At 54.1% G+C, this 21,947-nt stretch overlaps 9 protein-coding genes across 9 annotated transcripts; 6 read left to right on the top strand and 3 right to left on the bottom strand.

Annotated features, from left to right (window-relative positions):
* Positions 1-128: 128 nt before the first annotated feature.
* CCMA1212_005271 (Siderophore iron transporter 1) lies at positions 129-1,943 on the top strand (the record flags this gene model as incomplete). Its single annotated transcript, XM_073702537.1, has 1 exon — positions 129-1,943. One exon carries the CDS (start codon positions 129-131, stop codon positions 1,941-1,943), a length of 1,815 nt encoding a protein of 604 aa, XP_073559057.1.
* An 819-nt stretch (positions 1,944-2,762) lies between these two features.
* CCMA1212_005270 (Cell wall protein phiA) lies at positions 2,763-3,430 on the top strand (the record flags this gene model as incomplete). Its single annotated transcript, XM_073702536.1, has 2 exons — positions 2,763-3,063; positions 3,168-3,430. The coding sequence occupies 2 exons, from the start codon at positions 2,763-2,765 to the stop codon at positions 3,428-3,430; spliced, it is 564 nt and encodes a 187-aa protein (XP_073559056.1).
* A 209-nt stretch (positions 3,431-3,639) lies between these two features.
* On the bottom strand, positions 3,640-4,369 carry CCMA1212_005269 (uncharacterized protein; the record flags this gene model as incomplete). The annotated part of the gene is made up of 2 exons (XM_073702535.1): positions 4,062-4,369; positions 3,640-3,831 (listed from the first exon to the last, which is right to left on the bottom strand). Exons 1-2 carry the CDS (start codon positions 4,359-4,361, stop codon positions 3,640-3,642), a joined length of 492 nt encoding a protein of 163 aa, XP_073558731.1. The 5' UTR covers positions 4,362-4,369.
* Positions 4,370-5,941: 1,572 nt separating this feature from the next.
* On the top strand, positions 5,942-10,815 carry CCMA1212_005268 (uncharacterized protein; the record flags this gene model as incomplete). The annotated part of the gene is made up of 4 exons (XM_073702534.1): positions 5,942-5,950; positions 6,262-6,690; positions 6,749-7,280; positions 7,343-10,815. The coding sequence occupies 4 exons, from the start codon at positions 5,942-5,944 to the stop codon at positions 10,813-10,815; spliced, it is 4,443 nt and encodes a 1,480-aa protein (XP_073558732.1).
* A 1,260-nt stretch (positions 10,816-12,075) lies between these two features.
* CCMA1212_005266 (Putative acyl-coenzyme A synthetase) lies at positions 12,076-14,016 on the top strand (the record flags this gene model as incomplete). Its single annotated transcript, XM_073702533.1, has 5 exons — positions 12,076-12,139; positions 12,248-12,796; positions 12,869-13,376; positions 13,438-13,633; positions 13,687-14,016. The coding sequence occupies 5 exons, from the start codon at positions 12,076-12,078 to the stop codon at positions 14,014-14,016; spliced, it is 1,647 nt and encodes a 548-aa protein (XP_073558726.1).
* A 69-nt stretch (positions 14,017-14,085) lies between these two features.
* Positions 14,086-15,097, bottom strand: CCMA1212_005265 (uncharacterized protein; the record flags this gene model as incomplete). The annotated part of the gene is made up of 4 exons (XM_073702532.1): positions 14,086-14,209; positions 14,265-14,511; positions 14,573-14,824; positions 14,899-15,097. The coding sequence occupies 4 exons, from the start codon at positions 15,095-15,097 to the stop codon at positions 14,086-14,088; spliced, it is 822 nt and encodes a 273-aa protein (XP_073558727.1).
* Positions 15,098-15,767: 670 nt separating this feature from the next.
* Positions 15,768-17,658, top strand: CCMA1212_005264 (Succinyl-CoA-L-malate CoA-transferase beta subunit; the record flags this gene model as incomplete). Its single annotated transcript, XM_073702531.1, has 4 exons — positions 15,768-16,143; positions 16,214-16,512; positions 16,581-17,075; positions 17,137-17,658. 4 exons carry the CDS (start codon positions 15,768-15,770, stop codon positions 17,656-17,658), a joined length of 1,692 nt encoding a protein of 563 aa, XP_073558728.1.
* A 700-nt stretch (positions 17,659-18,358) lies between these two features.
* On the top strand, positions 18,359-19,511 carry CCMA1212_005263 (Catechol 1,2-dioxygenase; the record flags this gene model as incomplete). The annotated part of the gene is made up of 5 exons (XM_073702530.1): positions 18,359-18,618; positions 18,702-18,940; positions 19,008-19,120; positions 19,186-19,266; positions 19,329-19,511. 5 exons carry the CDS (start codon positions 18,359-18,361, stop codon positions 19,509-19,511), a joined length of 876 nt encoding a protein of 291 aa, XP_073558722.1.
* A 399-nt stretch (positions 19,512-19,910) lies between these two features.
* On the bottom strand, positions 19,911-21,573 carry CCMA1212_005262 (FAD-dependent urate hydroxylase; the record flags this gene model as incomplete). Its single annotated transcript, XM_073702529.1, has 6 exons — positions 19,911-20,043; positions 20,099-20,177; positions 20,243-20,438; positions 20,502-20,562; positions 20,625-21,091; positions 21,151-21,573. The coding sequence occupies 6 exons, from the start codon at positions 21,571-21,573 to the stop codon at positions 19,911-19,913; spliced, it is 1,359 nt and encodes a 452-aa protein (XP_073558723.1).
* Positions 21,574-21,947: the final 374 nt, after the last annotated feature.

Below are 21,947 nucleotides of genomic sequence, written 5' to 3'. Positions count from 1 at the left end.
TGTTGATTTGCTTGAAATGAGATCAAGGGTCGCATCCAAATGATCGCTGGCTGCCCTGACATTCTTGTTCATTCTCGGCCAGCGCTCTCCTCCGATTCCTCGCCGGCCGAGGCTTAATAATTCCGGCGATGGCGGCCTCAGGCGAACAGGCGCCGCTGCTGGGCTCGGACCTGCGATCCATTCCCGAGTCTCACCACAACGCTACCACTCTTCTCAAGCAGAACCTCCATCGTGACTATCTGGACGACCAAGATGCGGACTCGGCGCCGGCGGGATCCGGCACTCGGGCTGCGGGCGTGGTGCGCGTGGAGGCCGCCACTGCCCGCCTCTCGTCCATGGAGCGCTTCTGGATCTTCTCGGGCATCTTCTTGATCGGCTATGCATACGGTCTCGAGAGCCAGGTCCGGTCAACGTACATGCCCTACGCCACCGCCGGCTTCTCGGTGCACTCATACCTGGCCACCATCAACCTGCTGAGGAGCGTCGTGGCCGTTGCGGTCCAGCCCACGGCGGCCAAGGTCGCCGACGTCCTGGGGCGCTTCCCGGTCGTGGCGGCGTCCACGCTCTTCTACGTCGTCGGCATGGCCATCGAGTCGACGTCGGGCTCCGTCTACTCCTTCTGCGCCGGCACGATCCTCTACCAGATCGGCTACACCTGCATCGTGCTGCTGCTGGAGATCCTCGTCGCCGACTTTTCGTCCATGCGCGCCCGCGTCTTCTTCAGCTACATCCCGGCCCTGCCCTTTGTCATCAACACCTGGATTAGCGGCAACATCACGTCTGCCGTGCTGCGCATCACCACGTGGCGCTGGGGCATCGGCATGTGGTGCCTCATCTACCCGGTCGCCTCGCTGCCGCTGCTCACCACCCTGTACTCTATCGACCGTCGCACAGCGCTCCGGCTGGGGAACAAGAGCGAGCTCGGCCAGACGTATCAAGGCTTCCGGAATTGGAGCATCCGCTTCTTGGATCAGGTGGACGGCATCGGGCTTCTCACTCTGGTCACGGCGTTTAGCCTTGTTCTCACGCCTCTGACGATTGCGGGCGGAACGGTATCTCATTGGAGGAACCCCCAGGTGGTCATCCCGCTGGTCATCGGGCTGATTTTCGTCCCCGTGTTTATCCTGTGGGAGAAGAGCGGCGCCAGAAACCCCCTGGTCCCCTTCCATCTTCTGACGGATCGTGGCGTCTGGGCGGCCCTGGCTGTGCGGAGCTTGCTCAACTTTGCCTGGTATGTGCAGGGAAACTATCTGTATACTGTCCTCATTGTTGCCTTCGACTTTCCCATTGAGAGCGCGACCCGGATCCTGTCCTTCTTTTCCTTCTTCGGCGTTGTCAGCGGCGTTGCCGTCGGCCTCGTCATTTACAAGTTCCGACGGCTCAAGCACATCATTGTCCTTGGCACCGTCTTGTTTATGGTCGCTCTGGGTGTCCTCATTAGGTTCCCCGGAGGAGCGACTACGACATCCAGGGCCGGGCTCATTGGCGGCCAGATCCTTCTCGGCCTCTCCAGCGGCTTGTTTGCTTATCCCACCCAAGCTTCAATCCAGGCATCGGCCTCTCGAGATCACGTCGCCATCTTGACCGGTCTCTACCTCTCTTTTTATAACGTTGGCAGCGCACTCGGCACCTGCTTATCTGGGGCAATTTGGACCCAGACTCTCTACCCGACGCTGGAGGCAAGCCTTGCTTTCCAGCCCAACGCAACGCTTGCACGAGCCATTTACGAGAATCCATTTCACATTGTTTCGCAATACCCCGTGGGCACCGAGATTCGAGGAGCCATTATTCACAGTTATGAAAGCATCCAGCGGTTACTTTGCATTACGGGCATGTTTATCTGTTTGCCCATGATCGGTTTTGCATTAGCGCTGAGGAACCCCAAGCTGTCGGATCGACAAGTGCAGGAAGATGCCGAGAATGTGACAGCACACGACGCATGAGACCGGGGCAGGTCATTTACCTTATGAACGCACCTTTTATGAAGCCCTGATTTCGTTTGATGGAGATGATTGCAAAACATGTTCAGCGAGCGGACTGCTATTCGGAGATACCATGCCTTTACCTTAGAGATAGATTGACGGCAATACTTGTTTAAATGAATATAGATCAAATGGCTTTGCTTTCCACCTTCTAGTTTCAAAACTTGTTCAACCTCTAGCCCGATTCATAGGCCTGAGCAACGCTTTGAAGTTGCACAAACAGAAGCAGTCATCCCCCTTGCTTCGTTTTCCGCTTGTATGAGCTGGAAGCCTGAGCACATTCTAGGTCTAGACTCGAAAGTACAGCCACCTGCAGCCACTGTTCCACGCCGATCGAAGCGATTTCTCGTATCGACCCCAGCAGACCCGTCAACACGAGGTTTCTCAGGTTATGATCGTAAGAGAGCCTTCTCGAATGGCGGTGATACGTGTCGGCTATGCTTGAATTTTATGTTTATTTTGGGTTGTGCCAAGACTTTTGGCTCTCGAAACTGAATCGTCAAGTGTTCCTCCTTTTTCCTCCCTTTTCCTCCTTTTTCTAAAGCAGTGACTGATTGCATGAATGGCAGACCGATGATTGATGATGGGGCTGAAATGCCTTGGCTGGATGGGGCGCTGTGAATTAGGGGCAGTACGAAGCGAAGGGAAAAGGATATAAGAGGACTCGCTATCGTCGTCTTCATCATGTCTTAAACCTCTCCTCCATCAGTCACAGTTCAACCCTCCTCCAATTCAACGCTTCAGGCATTGGGATCACCATCAATCACCACCACAGCAATCATGAAGTTCCAGCTCGTCTCCCTCTTTTCCCTCCTCCTCTCCTCCGCCACCGCCGCTCCGTCATCGCCCCCTGAACCCAAGACGTTCGACATCATGGCCCTCCGGTCTGCCAGCCCCATCCACTTCTCGCAAGTGAGCGCGGCCAAGAGCGGTCTGTTCCTCGACTTGCCGGCGCAGAACGCGACGTGCAAGGGCGACGAGTCGAAAGGGTCCGCGACGTTTTATGTTGAGAATGAGGAGCTGGTGCTGTATTCGTCTGAGGGGGTGAAGCAGAAGGTTTTTGTTGATCGATCTGGCATGGGTATGTTTTGCCCCTTTTCACTTCTTGATACTATGGAGCTGTTTGCTTGTTTGTGTCGGGCTTCAATTCCTGGGACTTGATGGGCTGACTTGTGTGTGATGCAGGACAAGGGATAGTGGGCTACATCACGGGAGATGCTTCCCTTCCGCGCTACGGAGAGCTCAAGGGCTGGAAGGTCGATGCGGATCAGAACCTGTGGTTCAAGGACACCGGCTTGATTGCGTGTCCGAACAGCATTGATGGGTCGTGGAAAATTTGGCTGGACTTGGGGCTGCAGCAGCCTGGGGGCAACACGGGATGTTTGGGGTTCACGGCGAGGACGTTGGAGATTGCGAAGCCGGTCAGCTGTCAGTATACTCAGGTGTAGAATTGCTTGGTGCTGTAGAAGGGGATGTGAAGCGTTGGCTGGGAAGTGCTCTGGTGGAATTGTGACGGATACGAAGGGTAATGGGGTATGTTTATACGTAGCACGAGGGTGAATATTGCTTGCTTATAAGATTATAGACTGAAGAATGGTGAGGAGTTTGTTATTTCGAATACAGATATTTCCAGACGTCTCCTGCTTTTTGATCCCCTTCATGCCAACCCGCTGAATGGGTCATTCATAGAGTCAGGATTCCTAGAATATTCTGATGTAGTTGCAACGCTTTCAGCGACTTCTTGTCCATATTGATCAGCAATGAACGCATATATCATATCGATACCGGCCGACACTCCCGAAGACGTCCAGATATTGCCATCGTGCACCCATCGCGCATGACGAACCCACTTCACATTCGGACCATTCGACATAACCTACCAAGAAAACCATCTGATTAGTCCAATTACCACCATGAAAACGACTTCGTAAGGCCAAGTTTTCTCACCCAGTCAAAAGACCGCTTATTCGACGTCGCATTCCTACCATCCAAAACGCCCGCTCTCGCCGCAAGCGCACTCCCCGTACAAACCGTAAGAAGAAACCGAAGCTTCGGGAACGTCGACGCGAGAAAGTCCACGACGGGCTGAGTGAGTTCCGCATCGCGCGTTCCTTCGCCTCCTGGCACGAGGAGGACTTCAATGTCCTTGGGGGCGTCTTGGTATGTATGTGTTGGGACGATGCGCTGGCCGATGAAGCCTGGGACGGGGTCCTTGATGGGGATTGTCGATACGGGGGAGAGCGTTGTGGAGAGGATGGAGAGGTTTAGGGGGGTCGAGGCGGAGAGGATGTTGAGGGCGTCGAGGGGCCCGAAGACGTCGAGGGCTTGGAAGCCTGAGAAGAGGGCGACGCCGTATTTGGTGGGGGGGTTTGGTAACATGTTGGAGGCTGGTGAATGATGGTATAGATGAGAGTTGGAGTACTTGGAGGGTTTCTGGTCTTAGATGTAGGTTTTGGAGTTGGCTCGCTGTTTAGATATTTGTCGTCAAAAGAGGAGGTCTACTGCGGACCGGATATAGCTTCGTATATGTATCCCACAACACATGGTCTAGTGTCACGTCAAGCGTTCGAAGCATCGGGATGCAGAGGAGGGGGGTTTGACTTACACGGACGTCGAGGATCGTAAAGCCGAAGCTCGAGCTGTATTACCAACAATGGTGCTTGTTTCACGTAACAAGGTGGATGAGGTTGTCCACGTTGTACTACTATCGGGACCAACGGGCGCAGGATATCTGCAAAGCTTACTGTCTCCTCAACGCTTGTCTACTTTCGAGACTGTGGCACAGAATCCTTTCCGAAGGATTTACGGTGATAGCTTGAAAGAGGGGGAATCTGTTGGTTTAGGGCGCCGAAATCGCAGACGAGCAGCATTGGCTGGTGATAATTTATAATAAGGCGTAATAAGTGTAAATGATTGGAATATTGACAGAGTTCTACAAGTCACTCTTTAGACATCCTTTTTGAAGTCCTAGGAAAATTTATGGCGGTGCGGACCTTGGGCATTGCAGACCAGGCCATGAGTGAAGGTTTGTGTGCCAACCACAGCGATGTATTCAATAGGCAGTAAGCATCACAACAGCAGATTTCGGCGGACTCATAGAGCAAAAACGATATGAGATGGGCGGCAACGCTGTTATCCACTCTGTATTGGCCTACTCGCAGCCTGTGTAATCTGTACTCTCAACAAGCCATGATATGCCCCCGGGTTGTGATTGTTAGCAGACTGCAAACCTGAACAACCCCACCAAACCACGAGACAGCAAGATGCGGATTTCTTGACAACTTGTACGAAAATAGAACGGCCTGAACAAATGATCTTTCGCATTAGGCCAGTGATATCCTTGATATACGAGACCAGGCTGAGAGAGGAGATAGTTTCCAGCGCAGAATGCAGAGCTTCATCATAAAAGGGGACTACCCGACATGAATTCCGTGGGTAACACCAAGGGAATACAGCCGTGTTAATCGCCTTAATGGATCCCTCGATAAAAGCCAACACCCTCCGCGCTACAGTAGGGAAAATAGCACCAACGGGCCGCACCGGGTCTTTTGAGGGGCTGTATCAAAGCAACGACATATGTACGAATCCAACGGCTCACCGTGCCCACTTTCAGCATCGCCTTATTCAATCGCCCTCACAGCCTCAGTTGACGTCTGTTGACAGCTAGACAGCTAGGCAGCCTCATGTCCAGGCCCCCAGACACGAGTGGCTCATGGAAAAAGTCATGTGCCATGTATAAGTTATCAGAAAGAGCGAGAGTTCCACAGCGATGACTCCGACCCTGATGCCACTCTGCAGCCTGGCATTAGTGGCCAAGATCTGCCGAGCACAGCCCAGTGGACGCATCAGGCGAGCCTTGACTTCAAGAAGGCGTCTGTCTACTCATAATCCTCGCCTTCTTCCCTGAGTTGCCACTATTCGCGACGCAACATGAGAGCCCGACTCTGGAACCCTCAGGAATGCATCCTGTAACCCCTTCCTCGGTTAGGTAGCAGTTGGCTCAACTGACGACCCCCCCTGTCCAGGTCGTCTGACGGTTGACGACATAGAAACGACTGCGGATCAGCACGCAGCCTGGGACTGCCATTCGGTATCTAGCGCGCGCAGGTGAGGCGGAGAAGGCGTCTTAGTCTGTCACTTGAGGCTCTTTAAACCCCTGCGATGGCACCCCGACTTCCCCCCACACGGGTGAGCCCAGAGTCGATTAGAAAGATTCGTGAACTTGGGCCATGGAGATGAAACCTTGAACGTTCATGATACCCAAGTCTGTCGTGTTCAGAGGAGGAGAAGCATACCGAAGATGGGCGACCCGGAGAAGCAACCCGCCCAGAAGCCGCCGGGGATGGAGACGCAGTTTGCCGCCGTCCTGGCGGATGCCGCGAAGCTCTTCAAGGACTCGTCCAACAGGGGCCTGACGCTGGACGAGTTCCTGACGCCGCCGATAAAGTCCATCCCGGACCTGATGCTTCAGTTGACTGCGCAAAACGACCAATTCAGCCACTTCCGAGAGAAGCGCAAAAGCATCTTCGACGCGATTGCCGTCACGCTGCGGCCGATAGAGTTGATAGGGGAGGTTGTTGCCGAGGGAGTCTCGGAGGCGTTTGCGCCGGCTCAGGGCATCTTTGCGGCGGTGATGTATCTGATTAACGCTGCGCATGATGTTTCGTCCATGTACGATTCGATATTGGAGCTGTTTGATCAACTGAAAGTAAGACTGTCCCCTTTCCTTACATTTGGATATGGGGTGGGATTAACAATGTGTATAGGACTTTACTTCGAGGCTAGACGTGTACTTGAACCACACACTTAGTCCTGCGCTGCGCGAGAAGCTGGTTACCATTCTGGCCACTCTTTTCGAGGTTCTCGTTATCGCGACCAAAGTTGCGCGGAGCGGCAGGCTAAAGGCGTATTTTAAGAAGCTCGTCGGCATCGAGAGTCCTGTTCAGCCGGCTCTGGAGAAGCTCAATGCCTTGACGCTGGGAGAGGAGCGGCAAGTCATTGCTGAGACGTACGACGGCGTGGCGGAGCTCAATCTCAAGACGGACAAGGTGGAAAACCTGGTTGCGCAGATGAACCAAAGCCTATTGGATATGAGACTGGGAGAGCAGCAGAACGAAGCGCTTTCATACAGAGACAGAGTGAGGGAGATCCTGGAGCCTACTCCGTATTCGGAGGACTCGTACAACGCATTCACCAAGTACAGGGTCCAGGGCACCGGAGACTGGTTGCTGGAAGATGAAGGGCTCAAGTCCTGGCTTCGGGGGGAGACGCGCCATCTGTGGATGTGCGGCAATCCTGGTAAGTCCCTCAAACAGCCGACTGCACACCAGCGGGGGCAACTTGGTTGACGAAATCCCCAGGAACTGGAAAGTCTTTCCTGACGTCGCGGCTTATCACTTGGGGCCTTGAGAATCTCCCTCACCTGGGCTACTTCTTCTTCTCTGCCAACGATCCGGAGACACGATCCGTGCTGCAGGCCCTGCGCGACGTCGCCTACCAGCTCAGCGAAACCGACGCCTTTTACGCCGAAAAGCTTGCGAGACAGCTGCATAGCAGCGACGACATCAAGACGGTGCCGAGTGCATTCAGGAGACTGTTTGTGCAGCCGTTCTTGGAGGATGCCCGCGACGAGCCCATCTACGTCTTCCTCGACGGCATCGACGAAGCCGAGCAGAGCGATATCGAACAGCTCCTGTCTCTGCTTGCCCCCGAGGACGAATCCGAGCCTACGAAAGTGCAGTTTGCACTGACTGGAAGGACGTATCTGGCTGACGTTGTGACTTTTGCGCTGGATCCGAATGCAGTTGGTCAGGTATTCACAACCATTTATGTTACGCCGGATCGAATCGCGGACGATGTGAGTGCCTTCATCTCCGAGGGCGTCCGGCACTCGAGGATCCTCAGTCGGTCTCCGGAAGACTTTAAGCAAGAGGTCATTGAGTCCATGAAGAAGCAGGTCGACGGCCTCTTCATCCTGGCCAAGTTCATGTTGAACGAGATCAACCAGAAGCGGCATCCAAGCTCGATCCTCAAAAGCCTAAAGTCGTTCCCCAAGGAAATCAACGGGATGCTCAACGAGACTCTGGCGAACCTCTCCGTCACCATTTCGGAGGAAGACGCCCGTGACCTCAACGAGATGCTGCAGTGGGTGTCTTGCGCGGAGGAGTCGCTCACGCTGGAGCAGTTGGAGGCTGCGCTCGTCATGAAGTTTGGAGATCCTCCGCTGCGGCTGGAAGAGTCGCTGCGAGGCCAGTATGCGTGCTTTTTCGAATTGGAGCGCGAGGATGGGTTGACGACGGATGATTTGCTCAAGGACTTTGCTCGGACGCAGCGCGAGGTGTATCCGGAGAGGAACTTTCGAAACGAAAGCCCGCGACCTCGAGGTCTTACTTCGTCCGACACGAGCAGCCCTGGCCGAAGAGCGAGTCCCGCTGATAGAGGCGTCTGGAGCCATTCGACGAGTCCGCCTGCAGGCGGGATATCGAGTCCAACGAGGCATTTCAGCCCGGCTCGGAGCCCTGGAGTGTGTGACATTTCTAATGAGGTTGATTTCCGGTCGAATCCGTCCACGACGTATGTGACCTTTTCGCATGCGTCGGTGAGGCAGTTCTTTCGAGATGGGAATGCCAACAGTGTCCATGCGATGAAAGGGGGCGTTGTGCTGGGATTCGACATGATGACGGCTCGCATTAGCATCTTGAAGACTTGTCTACGAATTTTCAACGACAAAGCTTGGTTCGAGAGTCGAGACTTGGACCATGGGAGAGAAGCCATCAAGCAATATGCTGCGTGGTACTGGCAGGAGCATTTGGCGGCTCTCGATCCGGCGAGCGTTCCTCCGGAGCACAAAAGGGAGCTGGGCATGCACATCTACAACATGCTGACTGTTGAGGACATCATCTATGATTGGAGCACCATGTATGAGAAGAACAACGAGGGGCTGGAGGTGTTGACCGACTCGAATATCCAAGGTCTCCGGAAGTGGCTCAACGATCCCGAGGTCCTGGCCAGTCTTACGCCCACGGCAAGGGACTTTGTGACCAAGTCGGCCAAGGAAGACGTTGGCATCTGCCAAGCTATCGGCCGCTTCTACGCAAAGCAGTGGCTTTCTGAAGACTACTACAAATATGTCCCGACTCTGTTCTGCTTCAAGATTGTACAAAACGTGGCATTCATGAGCGATGAACGGCCTTGGTCTCAAGCACAGAGTCGGTGGTCAGAGACTCCCGTCAGGGAGAGAGTCTTGAAGGCCATCGAATGGGCGGATTATCCCCAGACAGCACACTGGCATCGACGACTCGGGAGCACGTATCTGATGCTGGGCTTGCACAGTGATGCCCTGATTCACTATAATAAGGCGCTGGAGCTGGATCACAACAACGTGGGAACTGCTGGACGCATCGCCTACTGCTTGTCCAAGTACGGGCAGTATGGCGAGGCTCTGGCACAGGCTCTCAAGTGTGCCGAGATTGAGGAGAAGAGCATTCGCGACGGAACGCTGGAGGGATATCATTTGACGAGCTGCAGGTGGCGGCTGTACAAGGACTACCTGCTTATTGCGCGGTGTTCATACATGACGGGGAAGAGAGAGGCCGCGCTGGAATACTTTCGCAAGGCCATTGACAGCGCGCCGGCTGCGGATCTGAACTCGTCTGAGCGGTTTGAGGCTGAGCTGAGCTATTTTGAGATGCTGGCGGCGGAGAACTTGCACTCTGAGTTGATGGAGCTGGTTCAAGAGATGGCGAAGAAGGCCAGCGGAAACGACAAGGAAAACACTTGGTTGACGAATCTTCTCCTGGACAACTGCGACAAGCCGCTCGTCATGGAATGGATCCCAAAGGCAGCCGTCAAAACCGGCCAAGTGTCGTTTATACTGCACCAGTACGAGGTTGCCATCGAAACAGCCCACACGATGCGCAACCAGATGGGTGTGCTGTATCTCCGTCTCGCATACGGAAACACATGCGCATACAACCGCGATCTCGACGCCGCCATTACCATTTTCGAACAAATCTCTCTGATCGAGTATCGTCCAAGGGGAAACGTGCCCACGCGCCACGGACACGCGACGTCCTTCCAGAAGCTATCAGCCCTGTATAAGCAAAAGATCCTGCAGGTCGACTGGGCATCGCCCGAGGCCGGGGAGTGGCTGGAGAAGCTGGAGCAAGTGCAGGAGAAGCAGAGCAAGCACCAGAACATGGACATTCCCGCCGACAAGTACGGCTCAGACGTGAACATTGCGTCGGTCTATCTAGCCCTGTTCCACCGTCTGCTCAAGAACGAACTCAAGGCCCGACAGCTGCTGGGCAGCCTCGTCATCAACAGCCTCGACATTCTCCTCGACGACGAGCCGCGCAACGACCGATACGCAGCGGACAACCTGCTGCAGGCATTCATAGCAGCCAACGACGCGGACAACGCGCTGGCACTCGCCCGGTCCATGAGAAAGGTGAACCGCGCGGCGGCCATGGCGACGCCTCTGGCTTCTCCGGTAGGAACGCGGATCGAGCCGAAGCTGCCGGACATCCAGGCCGTCAGCAGGGCGTGCGCGCAGTGCCTGGACAATATCTCCATGGCGGACGACTTTTACCTGTGCCGGTTCTGCGTGGATGCGTATTGCGAGAGGTGTCTTAGGGAGGTCATCCAGCAGCCGGGGAACAGGACGGGGGATCGCAGGGTGGACGTGGTTTGCCGGAGCGATCATGCGTGGGTTGCGGTGCCGCCTTTGAATCAGTTTTTGCATACGGGGGAGATTCTTTGGGGGGATGGAGTGGTGAAGGACTTTAGGGAGTGGGAGAGGGCGTTGAGGCAGCGGTGGTGCGATGCTCCTTGATGGATGATGATGTATGTATGTGATGGTGTTTTGGTCTATTTTTGGCTTCACGGGTCAATTGGATGGGAACGGTCATAGGCTAGCATAGAACGCAAAGTGATTACATGCGTTTCATGAATAAAAAGAAGCATCAAGACTGCATTGTGATGATTTTTGGAAAACTTTTTAAGTCAACGAAAAAATACAAAAAAAGATGAACCCTTTGTAAGGGTGGCGCTCTCCCGCCGGGAATTGAACCCGGGTCTCAAGCGTGACAAGCTTGCATACTGACCACTATACTACGGAAGATTGAATGACTTGGAGCCATTGTAGCAGGTTCGGATGCTGGTTTGCACGGTAGTCTGCCTTATATACAGGCTAGTGGCACTGGTATATTCCCATGCTGAATGTACCGCTTTCTGTATTCTGCAGGATTGCTCGTCAGAATCAGAGGAGATTGGAGCGTTTAGATGGGATTCGATGGTGGTGCTGGATGAGCAACAGTCAACGGTTAAAGGAGCCATTTCCAGCTGTCGATGCTGTCTACATTCCTTCTGAGTGCTGCGGTGAGGTTGAGCTGAAGAGGGGGTCGTTTTGTCGTGTAAGTGAGGATGGTGTTGCTCTCTGCTCAGCGGAGCAGGAATCCATCATTCACAAGGGCAACGTCTCTCTCGAGGAATCGAGGCGGCTTGAGTCTTACGCAGGAGAATGGGACTCAATGAGTTCCCAGAAGAAGGTGGTTGAAGACAAGATACAAACATGCGTAGATGGCCTCGCGCAGCTTTTGAGGTGTCGCTCCCCTTCCCCGCTCCAACAGCCAACAGTAACCCCAGGATATGCCCCCTTGCCCGTGCATTTAGCCCCCAGTCTTGTGCATAACGCGTACTCGACTTGACACGATTTAGACTGTCGAATCCGCGGGGGCCTGATGAGGGGCTGTGATGTTGATCGTAAAGGATTCGACCGACGACTCTCCGCATTTTGGGCTTGTTAGTGTACACGCATGGAGAGAGCTTGGATATCGCCTAGGACAAATCTGTTGCTATTTTTCGTCTGAGCAGGTGCGTGGGCTTTGGTTCGCCCTGAGAAAGCGGTGGTTGATGTTAAAAAGCGAGAGCTGCAGCTGGTACATATAGTTTGGCTAATTGCCATGCATGCCCAACAAGCCTTGACTGTGTGGTGTTGAAGCCTGTATCACGCATCACACATGTTTCGGATCGAATTGATTGCTTGCAACACCAAGATCCATCTAAGCAGCTTATTCCATCCGAGATACTCATCATGATATACACCAACCCGAGACGGATGACATACCCGAACCTGGACCTTCTCACTTTTCTGTTCGGTAGGTTGAGCATCTGCTCCGTGTGAGGGCATCTCCCCCCTCCTCCAAGAGCAACAATCCTCAGCTCCTATACCTCAATACTTGCCTTCTAACGTTCCTTTCCCTCAGAATACGAAGGTTCTCAGGCCAAAGAAGATGCGCCAATATTTGCCGAAGCAAAATACCCCTCCCACACCATCACCAAGGCACGCGTCCGCGACTTGACTCGTCAGTTCGCCTACTTCCTCCGCCATCAGTACGGCATTGGGAGGGACGGGCCCGGCCGCGACGTGGTTGTCACCATATCTACCGGACAGTCTGCGCTAGGCTGCGTGCTTTACGCTGTGCTTGCTGCGGATGGCATCTATTCAGCTGCGTCGCCCTCCTCCACGGTATCGGACTTGACAAGGCAGATCAAAGACGGCCCTGGTAGGGTCGTCGTATGCAGTGAGGATGTGAAAGGCGTCGCTTTGAGTGCTGCTCATGAGGCCGGACTGCCTGCCAGGAATGTGCTGGTGTTGCAGTCTTATCCGGAGATACAGCTAAAGAGCGCTGACGGCGAGACTGAATGCGACTTTAGGGGGTCTCTGGACTGGAGACGCATTACGGATCCGGAGGAGCTCGAGAACAGCAAAGCGTGCATCGTATACTCGTCCGGCACTACAGGGCTGCCGAAAGGTATGATGAAGACATGTTATCACCGGCGACCGTAGGAACGCCATACTAAGTCAACATGCTCACACTTCATAGGCGTTCTTGTGTCTCACCAGAACATGGTTTCCGAATGCTACCTCCCCGGCACCTTGAGCCGCGAAGCCTGGGAGCGAATGGGCAAATCCTTTCCTCGCTCCACGCTCGGCCACCTGCCCGCAGCGCACATTGCCGGCCTACAGAGTTATTTCGTGAACGCCGTCTACGACGGAGCCGTCACTTACTGGATGCCAGGCTTCAACTTTGACGACTTTGTTCGATATTTCGCAGAGCTCAAGCTGACGTTCTTCTTCTCTGTGCCGCCCATTTTCATGGCCATTGCTAAACATCCTGCGGTCAAGGACCAGTTCAAGAGCGTTGAATATGCGACTTCTGCTGCCGCGCCGATGAGCTTCGAGCTGCAAGAGTCGGCAAGTAAGAAGCTCAAGGGGATTGTTTATCAGATGTGGGGATTGAGCGAGACGACGGGTGCGGTGACTTATACTCCGCCTGATCGGACAGATACTATCGGGAGTTTGAGTCCGTTGCTGCCTAATGTTAGCCTGAGGTACGATGCTATCTCTGAAACCTGATGAAGAAACATGTTAACAAGCCATTTGTCGGGTCAGATTGGTTGATGAGAACGACAACGACGTCGAGGAGGGACAGCCAGGCGAGGCATTGCTCAAAGGCCCAATGGTCACCAAGGGGTACTACAACAACCCCGAGGCCAACAAGGCATCCTTTACCACGGACGGCTGGTTTCGAACTGGCGATGTTCTCAAAATGGAGGGAGACGTGCTTTACCTGGTGGACCGGAAAAAGGTCAGCCATGGACTGTGAAACTGTCTGGAGCATCTTTACTGATCGTATGACAGGAATTGATCAAATACAAGGGACTCCAAGTCGCGCCAGCGGAACTCGAAGGCCTTCTCACAGCTCATCCATCCGTTGCCGACGCCGCCGTCATCGGAACAAAGCGAGAGGACACCGAAGTTCCCACCGCATACGTCGCCCTCGCGCCGGGAGAAAAGGGCAAGATCTCGGAAGCCGAACTCGTGGACTACGTTCGAAGCAAAGTCTCGGACCATAAGCGCCTGAGAGGGGGCGTGATTTTCATCGATGCCATTCCTAGAAGCCCTACGGGTAAGATTTTGAGGAAGGATTTGAGGGCGTTGCACAGCCGCCAGACGAAGTCGAAGATTTGATTGATATGATACTTTGGAACTCTTGAAGATCTAGACACTTGTATGGCATTTTTCACCATGGATGGCGAATCATTCGACTTTAAGACCATCTACAAATTCAACAATGGCGTCGCCAACTTGTTCGGGTGACTCAATGCAGTACCAGTGACCGGTTCTCTCAAGTATCTTGAGTTGCTTATCCGCAGAGCCCCAGCTTTGCAAACTGTTAGCACGCTGTGTGAGAAAGATGGAGCAGTAGCAGCACTCACGCATCGTATATCTTCTGCGAATTCTTCAGCGGGCAAACGACGTCTTCGGCGCCATTCACGAGCAAAAGCGGCGTCTTGATGCTCGCGTAATCTGGGACAGAGGCATTGCAGATGGCCTTGCAGTTCGCAATATAGCCCTCTGGCGTTTGAGCAAGGAGCAGAGTGCGGATGAATGCGCGTTGGAGGGGTGTGGATGTCGGTGCTGTGCCGACTTTGGGAATCGTGTCTACCAGGGCATCCATTCCATCTGAAAGGGGCCAATCAATTATTGAACTACGTAAGTGGTTGAATACTTTAAGAGTTCTTACTTTGCTGGACCTTGGCGATCCTCTCTTCAAGGTTCTTGTTGAGGCCTTCGTTGGGGAACACGGGGCCGAGCAGGACGGTGCCGGCGAAGCTGTAGCGGAGAGCGGCTTCTGGGGCTGCAATTCCGCCCATGGAATGGCCTACTATTACGGCGCGGCTGGGTGAGATGTCGTGGGCTGATGTGGCGGCTCCTATATCGTTGATGATGGTATCGAGACTGCCGCCTTCGCCAGTGAGTTTGGTCAAGGCGGCGCCTGTATGCTTGCCCAGATTAGCATCTACAGCATCACTTGAGATGAAGAGAACAAGGGGCGGCAGATGTATGCACCATGAGAGTCGAGTGCTAGGCAGGCGTATCCCGCTTCGACAAGCCTTGGGATAATCGGAGCGTAATACGAGCTGGAAGAGCCCAAGCCGTGAACGAGGACGATGGTTGTTATTTTGTTGGAAGTTGAGGCTCCATTTTGGGGAGCCGTAAAGCTGTAGTACAGCTGCCGGTCTCGGTCTTGCAGCTTGAGGAATGGCATGGCTTGGGGTTTCTCTCCACGGATAGATTCCTGGTCTTGGAAAAGGTAGTTCTTGACGATGGAGCTAGTGAGCGCCTCAATTTCTCGTCTGACCGATGGATGGACGTGACTTACCCCTGGGGTCAGACAAAGTTGTTTTTTAAGCAAGCGGATAGATGCGGTACAGTGGGATGCTTTCGGGGGAGTTTAAATTCCGCCACAGATGTCCGACTCTCGTATGTAACAAAGAAATAGTTGAATACCAAAGAAACAAGCTACTAGAATGAGGGGAGAGGCAATGATGTAATGGGGACTGTGAGATGTCACAGCTGTCGGTTAAGGGCGGCCCCCCTGCTCATGTCGGAGTCCGGCAATTGAAGATCGGATACGGGATCCGGGTTCGGGTCCGGCGAGAGGACCCTGGATCGCAACATTTTGAGCGGATCTAGATCCATCTACCTATTTCAGAGAGAGGTTGCTTGAGATTGTTATTAATTCAAGTCTACCTTGAGAAATCCTCCGGATTCAAGATTGAGTGCTTGACCTATCCTCTGGCGCGACTTACATGCTGCTTTGCACCATCAAACACCAGCATCCGCTCACATCTCTATAAACTTGGCGATAAAAGGAACACCTCTGAGAATCATACAATCATCACAATCACCGTCCGCGCTCGGCTTCGCCATCCATCATGAACGGCGAATCAATACCCTCGTACTCCTCCAAGAAAGAGGCTCTTGACATTCTGCACTATCTCTGCAAAGAGTTCGACTCCATATCGTTACCTGCGGGAGTAGCCAGCCGAGCAGACCACGTCCAATTCGTCGCTGAACGAGACCTGCCCTACTTCCCCATCCCTTTCAAGGAGACGGAAGCAGCGGCAGCGTTAAAGGCGATTGAGGCATCGGTTGCGTCTCTCCTCGCCGATACACGGCAGGGCGAATCGCCAACGAATAGGAAAATCGTGGTTGACCTCGAGAAGACGACGGCGTTTCTGTTTCAAGCATACCTGGCTAGGGTTGGAGGCTATGGAAAGCTTGACAAGGAAGTAAAGGGACTGCTCAAAGGTACGTTATAGCCAAGAGCGCCATCTGAAAGAACCGGTTTGCTAATCTTCATTTCAATACCTATGGCCAGACACGGATCTGCTTCAAGCGCAGTCTGACCCGTATCGCCGCATGTCTGCTAACTTGTACGCCACCAAGAGCCCCAACGAGTATTATCACATCCACGGCTCGTTGGAGGCGTCGACGACACTGAGAATGATTGGGTTGGAGCCCTTCCGGCCTGATTTGAAGACGCATGAAGACATTGCGCAGACCATCGAGTCCGCGGTGAAGAAGTTTACAGTGGATGAGCTCGAGAAGCTGAACGCGCAGCATAGACAGGCCGGTGTCAAGGCATTCACTCACGCCGAGTTTCTCAAAACTCCGCACGTAAGTCAAGAATCTGCAGCTTGACCTCTTGCAGAGGCCGGGCCAGCGGGAGCTGACAGCATCCACAGGGCAAGGCGAATATTGCGCTTCCGCCATGGTCGGTCGAGAGCCTGGAAGAGGAGACGCCGCGGATTCCTCTGTCAGACCATCAAGACAAGCGACTGCTGTCGGGCATCAAGGTTCTCGAACTGTGTCGAATCATTGCCGGACCAACAATCACCAGGATCCTGGGCGAATACGGCGCCGAAGTCATCAAAGTGACGAGTCCGAATCTTAGCGACGTGCCCTTCTTTCAGGTCGACGGCAACATGGGCAAGCGAGCGACGGACCTGGATCTCAAGACTCCGCAAGGGAGGGAAGCGTTTGAAAAGCTGCTGGTGGAGGCCGATGTTGTGGTTGACGGCTATCGCCCTGGAGCCATTGACAAGCTGGGATACGGACCAAAGCAGCTTTCGGAACTGGCCGTCAAGAGAGGCAAGGGGTTCGTCTACGTCAATGAGAATTGCTTCGGATACGAGGGCGAGTGGGCGCATCGAGCTGGATGGCAGCAGATTGCAGACTGTGTAAGACCCCCTCTGATCTTCTTTCTCACTTCATCGCTCGCTGACGGCAATAAACATTCAGGTGACGGGCATCGCCTGGGAACAAGGCAAGTTCATGGGCCGCAACGAGCCCATGGTGCCCCCCTTCCCCATCTCCGACTACGGAACGGGCTGCATCGGCGCAATCACCGCCCTGGTCGGCCTCCATCACCGGGCAACCCGCGGAGGTTCGTGGCACGGCAAGGCCAGCCTCATGCACTACGACCTTTTGCTCTTCAAAGTCGGCCTGCTGCCGGAGCACGTCCAGCAGAGCCTCCGCGACACCATGGGGCCCGAGGTGCTTGCGCTGCGGTACCACAACAGCGTGGACCAGATCTCGGGGACGGTGCTGCGGCGGATGCGGGAGGTGTTTCCTGAGTTTGTGGATAATCCAAAGTTCTTGGATAAGTGGTATGCGGACAAGTACAAGGCGGAGGTGTGTGTGGTGAAGCCGGTGGTGGAGATTGAGGGCTTGGAGATGGGATTTAGACGGGCGAGTCGGCCGAATGGGTCGGATGAGGCGAGGTGGGAGGTTGGCGAGGAGAAGGACTATCGGATTGAGTAGACCTAGATTCAAAGACATAGAAGATGCAAACAATCTCTTCGTTACGTTTGAAATTGTCAACCGACTGTATTATCATTGATGATTGTAGTTGATCACTGAGAATTATAGAGCATCAATGGCTCTCGGGGTTCCATACAGCTCTCACCAAAAGGCCCAACCGAGCACAGGATCTTGGACACGGCACCACATCCGACAAGGAGAACCCCCCCCTGACCGCTGAAAACTGATTCACGACCCGCGAGAGGTCGCAAGCGTCCACAAGGAACATTTTAGTCTCCTGATCATTTTCCTGCTACGGAGATTTAGTCGCCCATTGTTTGCGGGGAAGAGCGTCGACGATCCGCCATCAGGGGTCCCGGGCTGTTATCCGACCCTGCAGCCACTTGTCGGATCGGGGGAACCCCGCGAGGCGGATATCGGACGGCTGGAGGCGGAGCGCGCATGGCAAATAGACGAGACGCAGGCGACAACTTTAGCTTATGCGATTCTTGATAATGCTGATTTACTAATTGGGTCGTTGTCGGGGGACGGTTTGCTTGAGTGACCAGCCATCCGAGTTATAAGGAACATTGAAGGCCCTACTCTAATGTGTGATTCTGACGCCAGACGATAGCCTGCGAAGAAACAAGACCAGCTCTCTCTTAAACTACCACGTCTGTAATCAGTCGATAACTACACACAACTTCCACACACACTCAAAATGGGCTCTCAATCAACCAGCGAAGGCCTCGGCCAGGAATTCACCAGCCATGTCATCCAAGCCATGGGCCCCAAAACGACGCCCCGCATGCGCACAGTCCTGTCCGCCCTCATACAGCACGTCCACGACTTTGCGCGCGAGGTCAACCTCACGGCAGATGAATGGCTGGCGGGCGTGGAGATGATCAACTGGGCAGGCCAGATGAGCAACGAGAAGCGCAACGAGGGACAGCTGCTGTGCGATGTCATTGGCCTGGAATCGTAAGTTGGCCCCCCCCTCTCTCGCTGAGGCACTTGGATATGTAAATTTTGGGTGGAAGAACTGACCAGATGGCACATTCCAGACTTGTGGACGATATTACATACAGAGAGGCCAGCAAGGCAGACAAGCCGCCCACGTCGTCTGCCATCCTGGGGCCGTTTTGGCGCGCTGATGCGCCGATTCGAGAGAATGGCAGCACGATCAGTTTCAACACGCCAAAGGATGGACAGGTGGCGTATATGCATGGCCAGGTGACGTGCGCTGAGACGGGGAAGCCTTTGGCGAATGCTTCGGTGGACGTTTGGCAGGCTTCGACGAATGGTGAGAATGCCCAGATGAGGTTGCTTTATTTTCCTTGACCAGCTACTAATTGCGATTGGCGTAATAGGACTGTATGAGCAGCAGGATCCGGATCAGGTCGACTGCAATTTGCGTGGCAAGTTCATTACCGATGCGGAGGGCCGGTATTCGCTTTACTGTCTTCGCCCGACGCCATATCCTGTAAGTGATTGATGAAAGATGTGCGTCGTTAGCAGAGGGCGTTGGTTATTGACTTGCTTGGTCAGGTTCCTTTCGATGGCCCGGCAGGGAAGCTGCTGAAGCTCATGGATCGCCACGAGTACCGGCCCGCGCACATCCATCTCATCGTAAGTGACATTCTCCTAAACTGTCCCTCTTCCCAATGGCCCTGCTAATGTGTCAACTACAGGTCCAAGCTGAAGGATACGGTTCCTTGACAACGCAGATCTTCGACAAGGATTCCAAGTATCTGGAAGACGACAGCGTGTTTGCTGTAAAGGCTGGGTTGACGGTGGAGTTCAAACCCCGCGAGGGAGATGCGCAGGCACAGTGGGATTTGGAATACAACGTTCAGCTGGGAAAGAAGCATTAGTTGGGACATGACGCTATGAATATCTTGTATTCTTTTATGACGTTGAAGATTGCAGCCTTTTTGTTTGTCTGGCGCGTATTGCTTATAGTAACTGAAGAATCAAAATGCGTTTATGAGCATCTCCTGCCGAGCCAACTACCTATAGGCCTTCACTGATGAGCTTGAGAGACATGTACCTCGGGAATTCGCATTATCCGGTAATTGATCCATCTTGTGACTGTGTCCCTATCATCGCTTGATGAACTGCCATTACTTACGGCAGCGTCAACTAACGCAACAGCATCCTCCACGGATGGGCGTTTCTTACAAGCAGCTCATTGATTAATTGTACAGCCATATTTACACACTTCGAAGCTTGCCAAGACTCCCAGCAGTTTCTTCATCATCTTCCTTCCCCAGCTATGCCTCTTGTCCAATAATGATCCCGCTCGGTAGCTCCAGTCCTACCGGCAGCCCCCGGATGTACCTTTCACGAAACGCAGCTCCCCGCCGCTCAGCCAGAACCTGCTCGATATCCTTGTACATGTTGTACCTAATTCCATCATTAGCCATCACTCATGCCAAAGCCCAAAGAATGCTCAACTTACGCATTCATCTCTTCAATAGTCAGCTTCTTCTTCTCATCCTCGACCTGATACGTCGGGGTATCCTTATTTTGCGAAAACCCTTTACCGAAACCTCACAGTCAGCACTGACTAACAAAACAGAGGCACCGATAGGCTGCAACTTACCGATCCTCTCATTTATGTTGTAAGCCGCCTTTGCAGCGGCAGACTGCACCCTCGTCACCCGGGGAAGCCGGACGGCGTCGTACACGGCCAGTGCTTCGCCAATGTCTCCGCTAAAGTACTTTTCGCTGAAGAGGATGCCCAGGGCGGCGGCGTCTTCGATGGCCATGCACGCGCCTTGGCTCTGATGGGGCATCATCTAATGATGTTGTGTGTCAGTTTGGCTCCCCTACAGAGCTGCCAACTTCAGGGGCAAACATACCGGGTGACCAGCATCACCCAACAGACAGACCACGCCCTTGTGAATATAAGGATAAGGATCACTACAGCCACAAAGTCAGCAGAACAGCATCCGGAACATCATCACAGACACACAAACACTCACTGCACCCACAACCTCCACGGCCGAATCTCCTTTCCAATCCTCAGATGCGCCAACACCTGCCCATCCAGCTCCGGATACGGCGCAAGCAGCTCCTCCACCGGCCTATCGTCATTGCCCCAGGTATGCGTCGAGTAATCGCCCACCGAGCGCGGGAAGAAGCAGTAGTACGACAGCAGCTTGCCGCCATTACACGGCGACAGGACAATCTTGTCCCACTTGCCCTCCTGGCCGCCCCAGTACTCGAGCGCGCTGTGCCGCGAGTAGTCGACGAGGCCCAGCCGGACGGCCTCCTCCGTCGTGACGTTTGCGTGCAGGCAGCTCTGTTCCGAGGGCCGCTTGGCCGGGTGGATGCCGATTTCGCGGCGGACGACGGAGCCGATGCCGTCTGCGCCGACGACGAGGTCGTGCTGGGCTGTGACGCCGTTGGCGAAGGTGATTTTGCCGGTGTTCAAGTCGATGCTTTGGCACTTGTGCAAGAAACAATCCTCAGTCTCTCCTCTTATAACCAATTCAACAGATTACTCACCTGATGGTTCACATGCAACTTCGCAGACGCCCCCTTACCCTCCTCCCCCAGCGCGCAATCCTTCAACATGGCATGCATGTACTGCCGATGAAACATGTTATACACAAACCCCCACCGCTCCTCGTAATCATCCAAATCGTACACGCTGACCGGCTCGCCCGTCTTCCAGTCGCGGTTGATGAGCTTCTTGAGCACGACGGGATCCCCCTTGGCCACGTCGACGCCCCATTCGTGCAGCCAGCGCGTGCCGTTGGCCGCGCACGACACCGAGGCGCCCACCTCGCCGGCGAAGTCGTGCTTCTCGTACACGGTCACGTCGTGGCCGGCGCGGCGGAGGGAGATGGCGGCGGACATGCCGCCGATGCCGCCGCCGATGATGCCGATGCTGAGGCGGCGCCAGCCGGAGGGGGGGTTGGAGCCCATTTGTGTTCGTGCGTGCGGTAGAGAGTAGCTGGCTATAAGATTATCTTGACTTTGTTTGGTGTACAGTTGTGTTCAATGATTCTACGAGCAAAGCAGTGACGCAGTGCTGGGTGAAGTCCAAGTTTATCTATCCCTTTCCATTTTGCTCCGAATCACCGGCCTCGTCATGGATCGGAAAAGAACTGTATACTTTGTGCATCATCTACTACTCGGCTCATCCTTTTCTTCAACTGTTATCTTTTCCCATTCCCGTGATCCAGCCATCCACGTCAGTGCCTTGTCCAAGCTGAGAGGCTTACCGCGGGTGTCGGCGGCTGTGCCCCTTGTTGATGGCGGTGCCATAGCCGCTCCGCGGTTGGTGTAAGCCGCAGGGG

The sequence above is a fragment of the Trichoderma ghanense genome (assembly GCF_004382785.1).
Source record: "Trichoderma ghanense strain CCMA-1212 chromosome Unknown scaffold_5, whole genome shotgun sequence".
In the NCBI taxonomy this organism is placed as follows: domain Eukaryota; kingdom Fungi; phylum Ascomycota; class Sordariomycetes; order Hypocreales; family Hypocreaceae; genus Trichoderma; species Trichoderma ghanense.
Note: the sequence above shows the minus strand (reverse complement) of the source record. Positions and strands in the feature narration are given on the sequence as shown.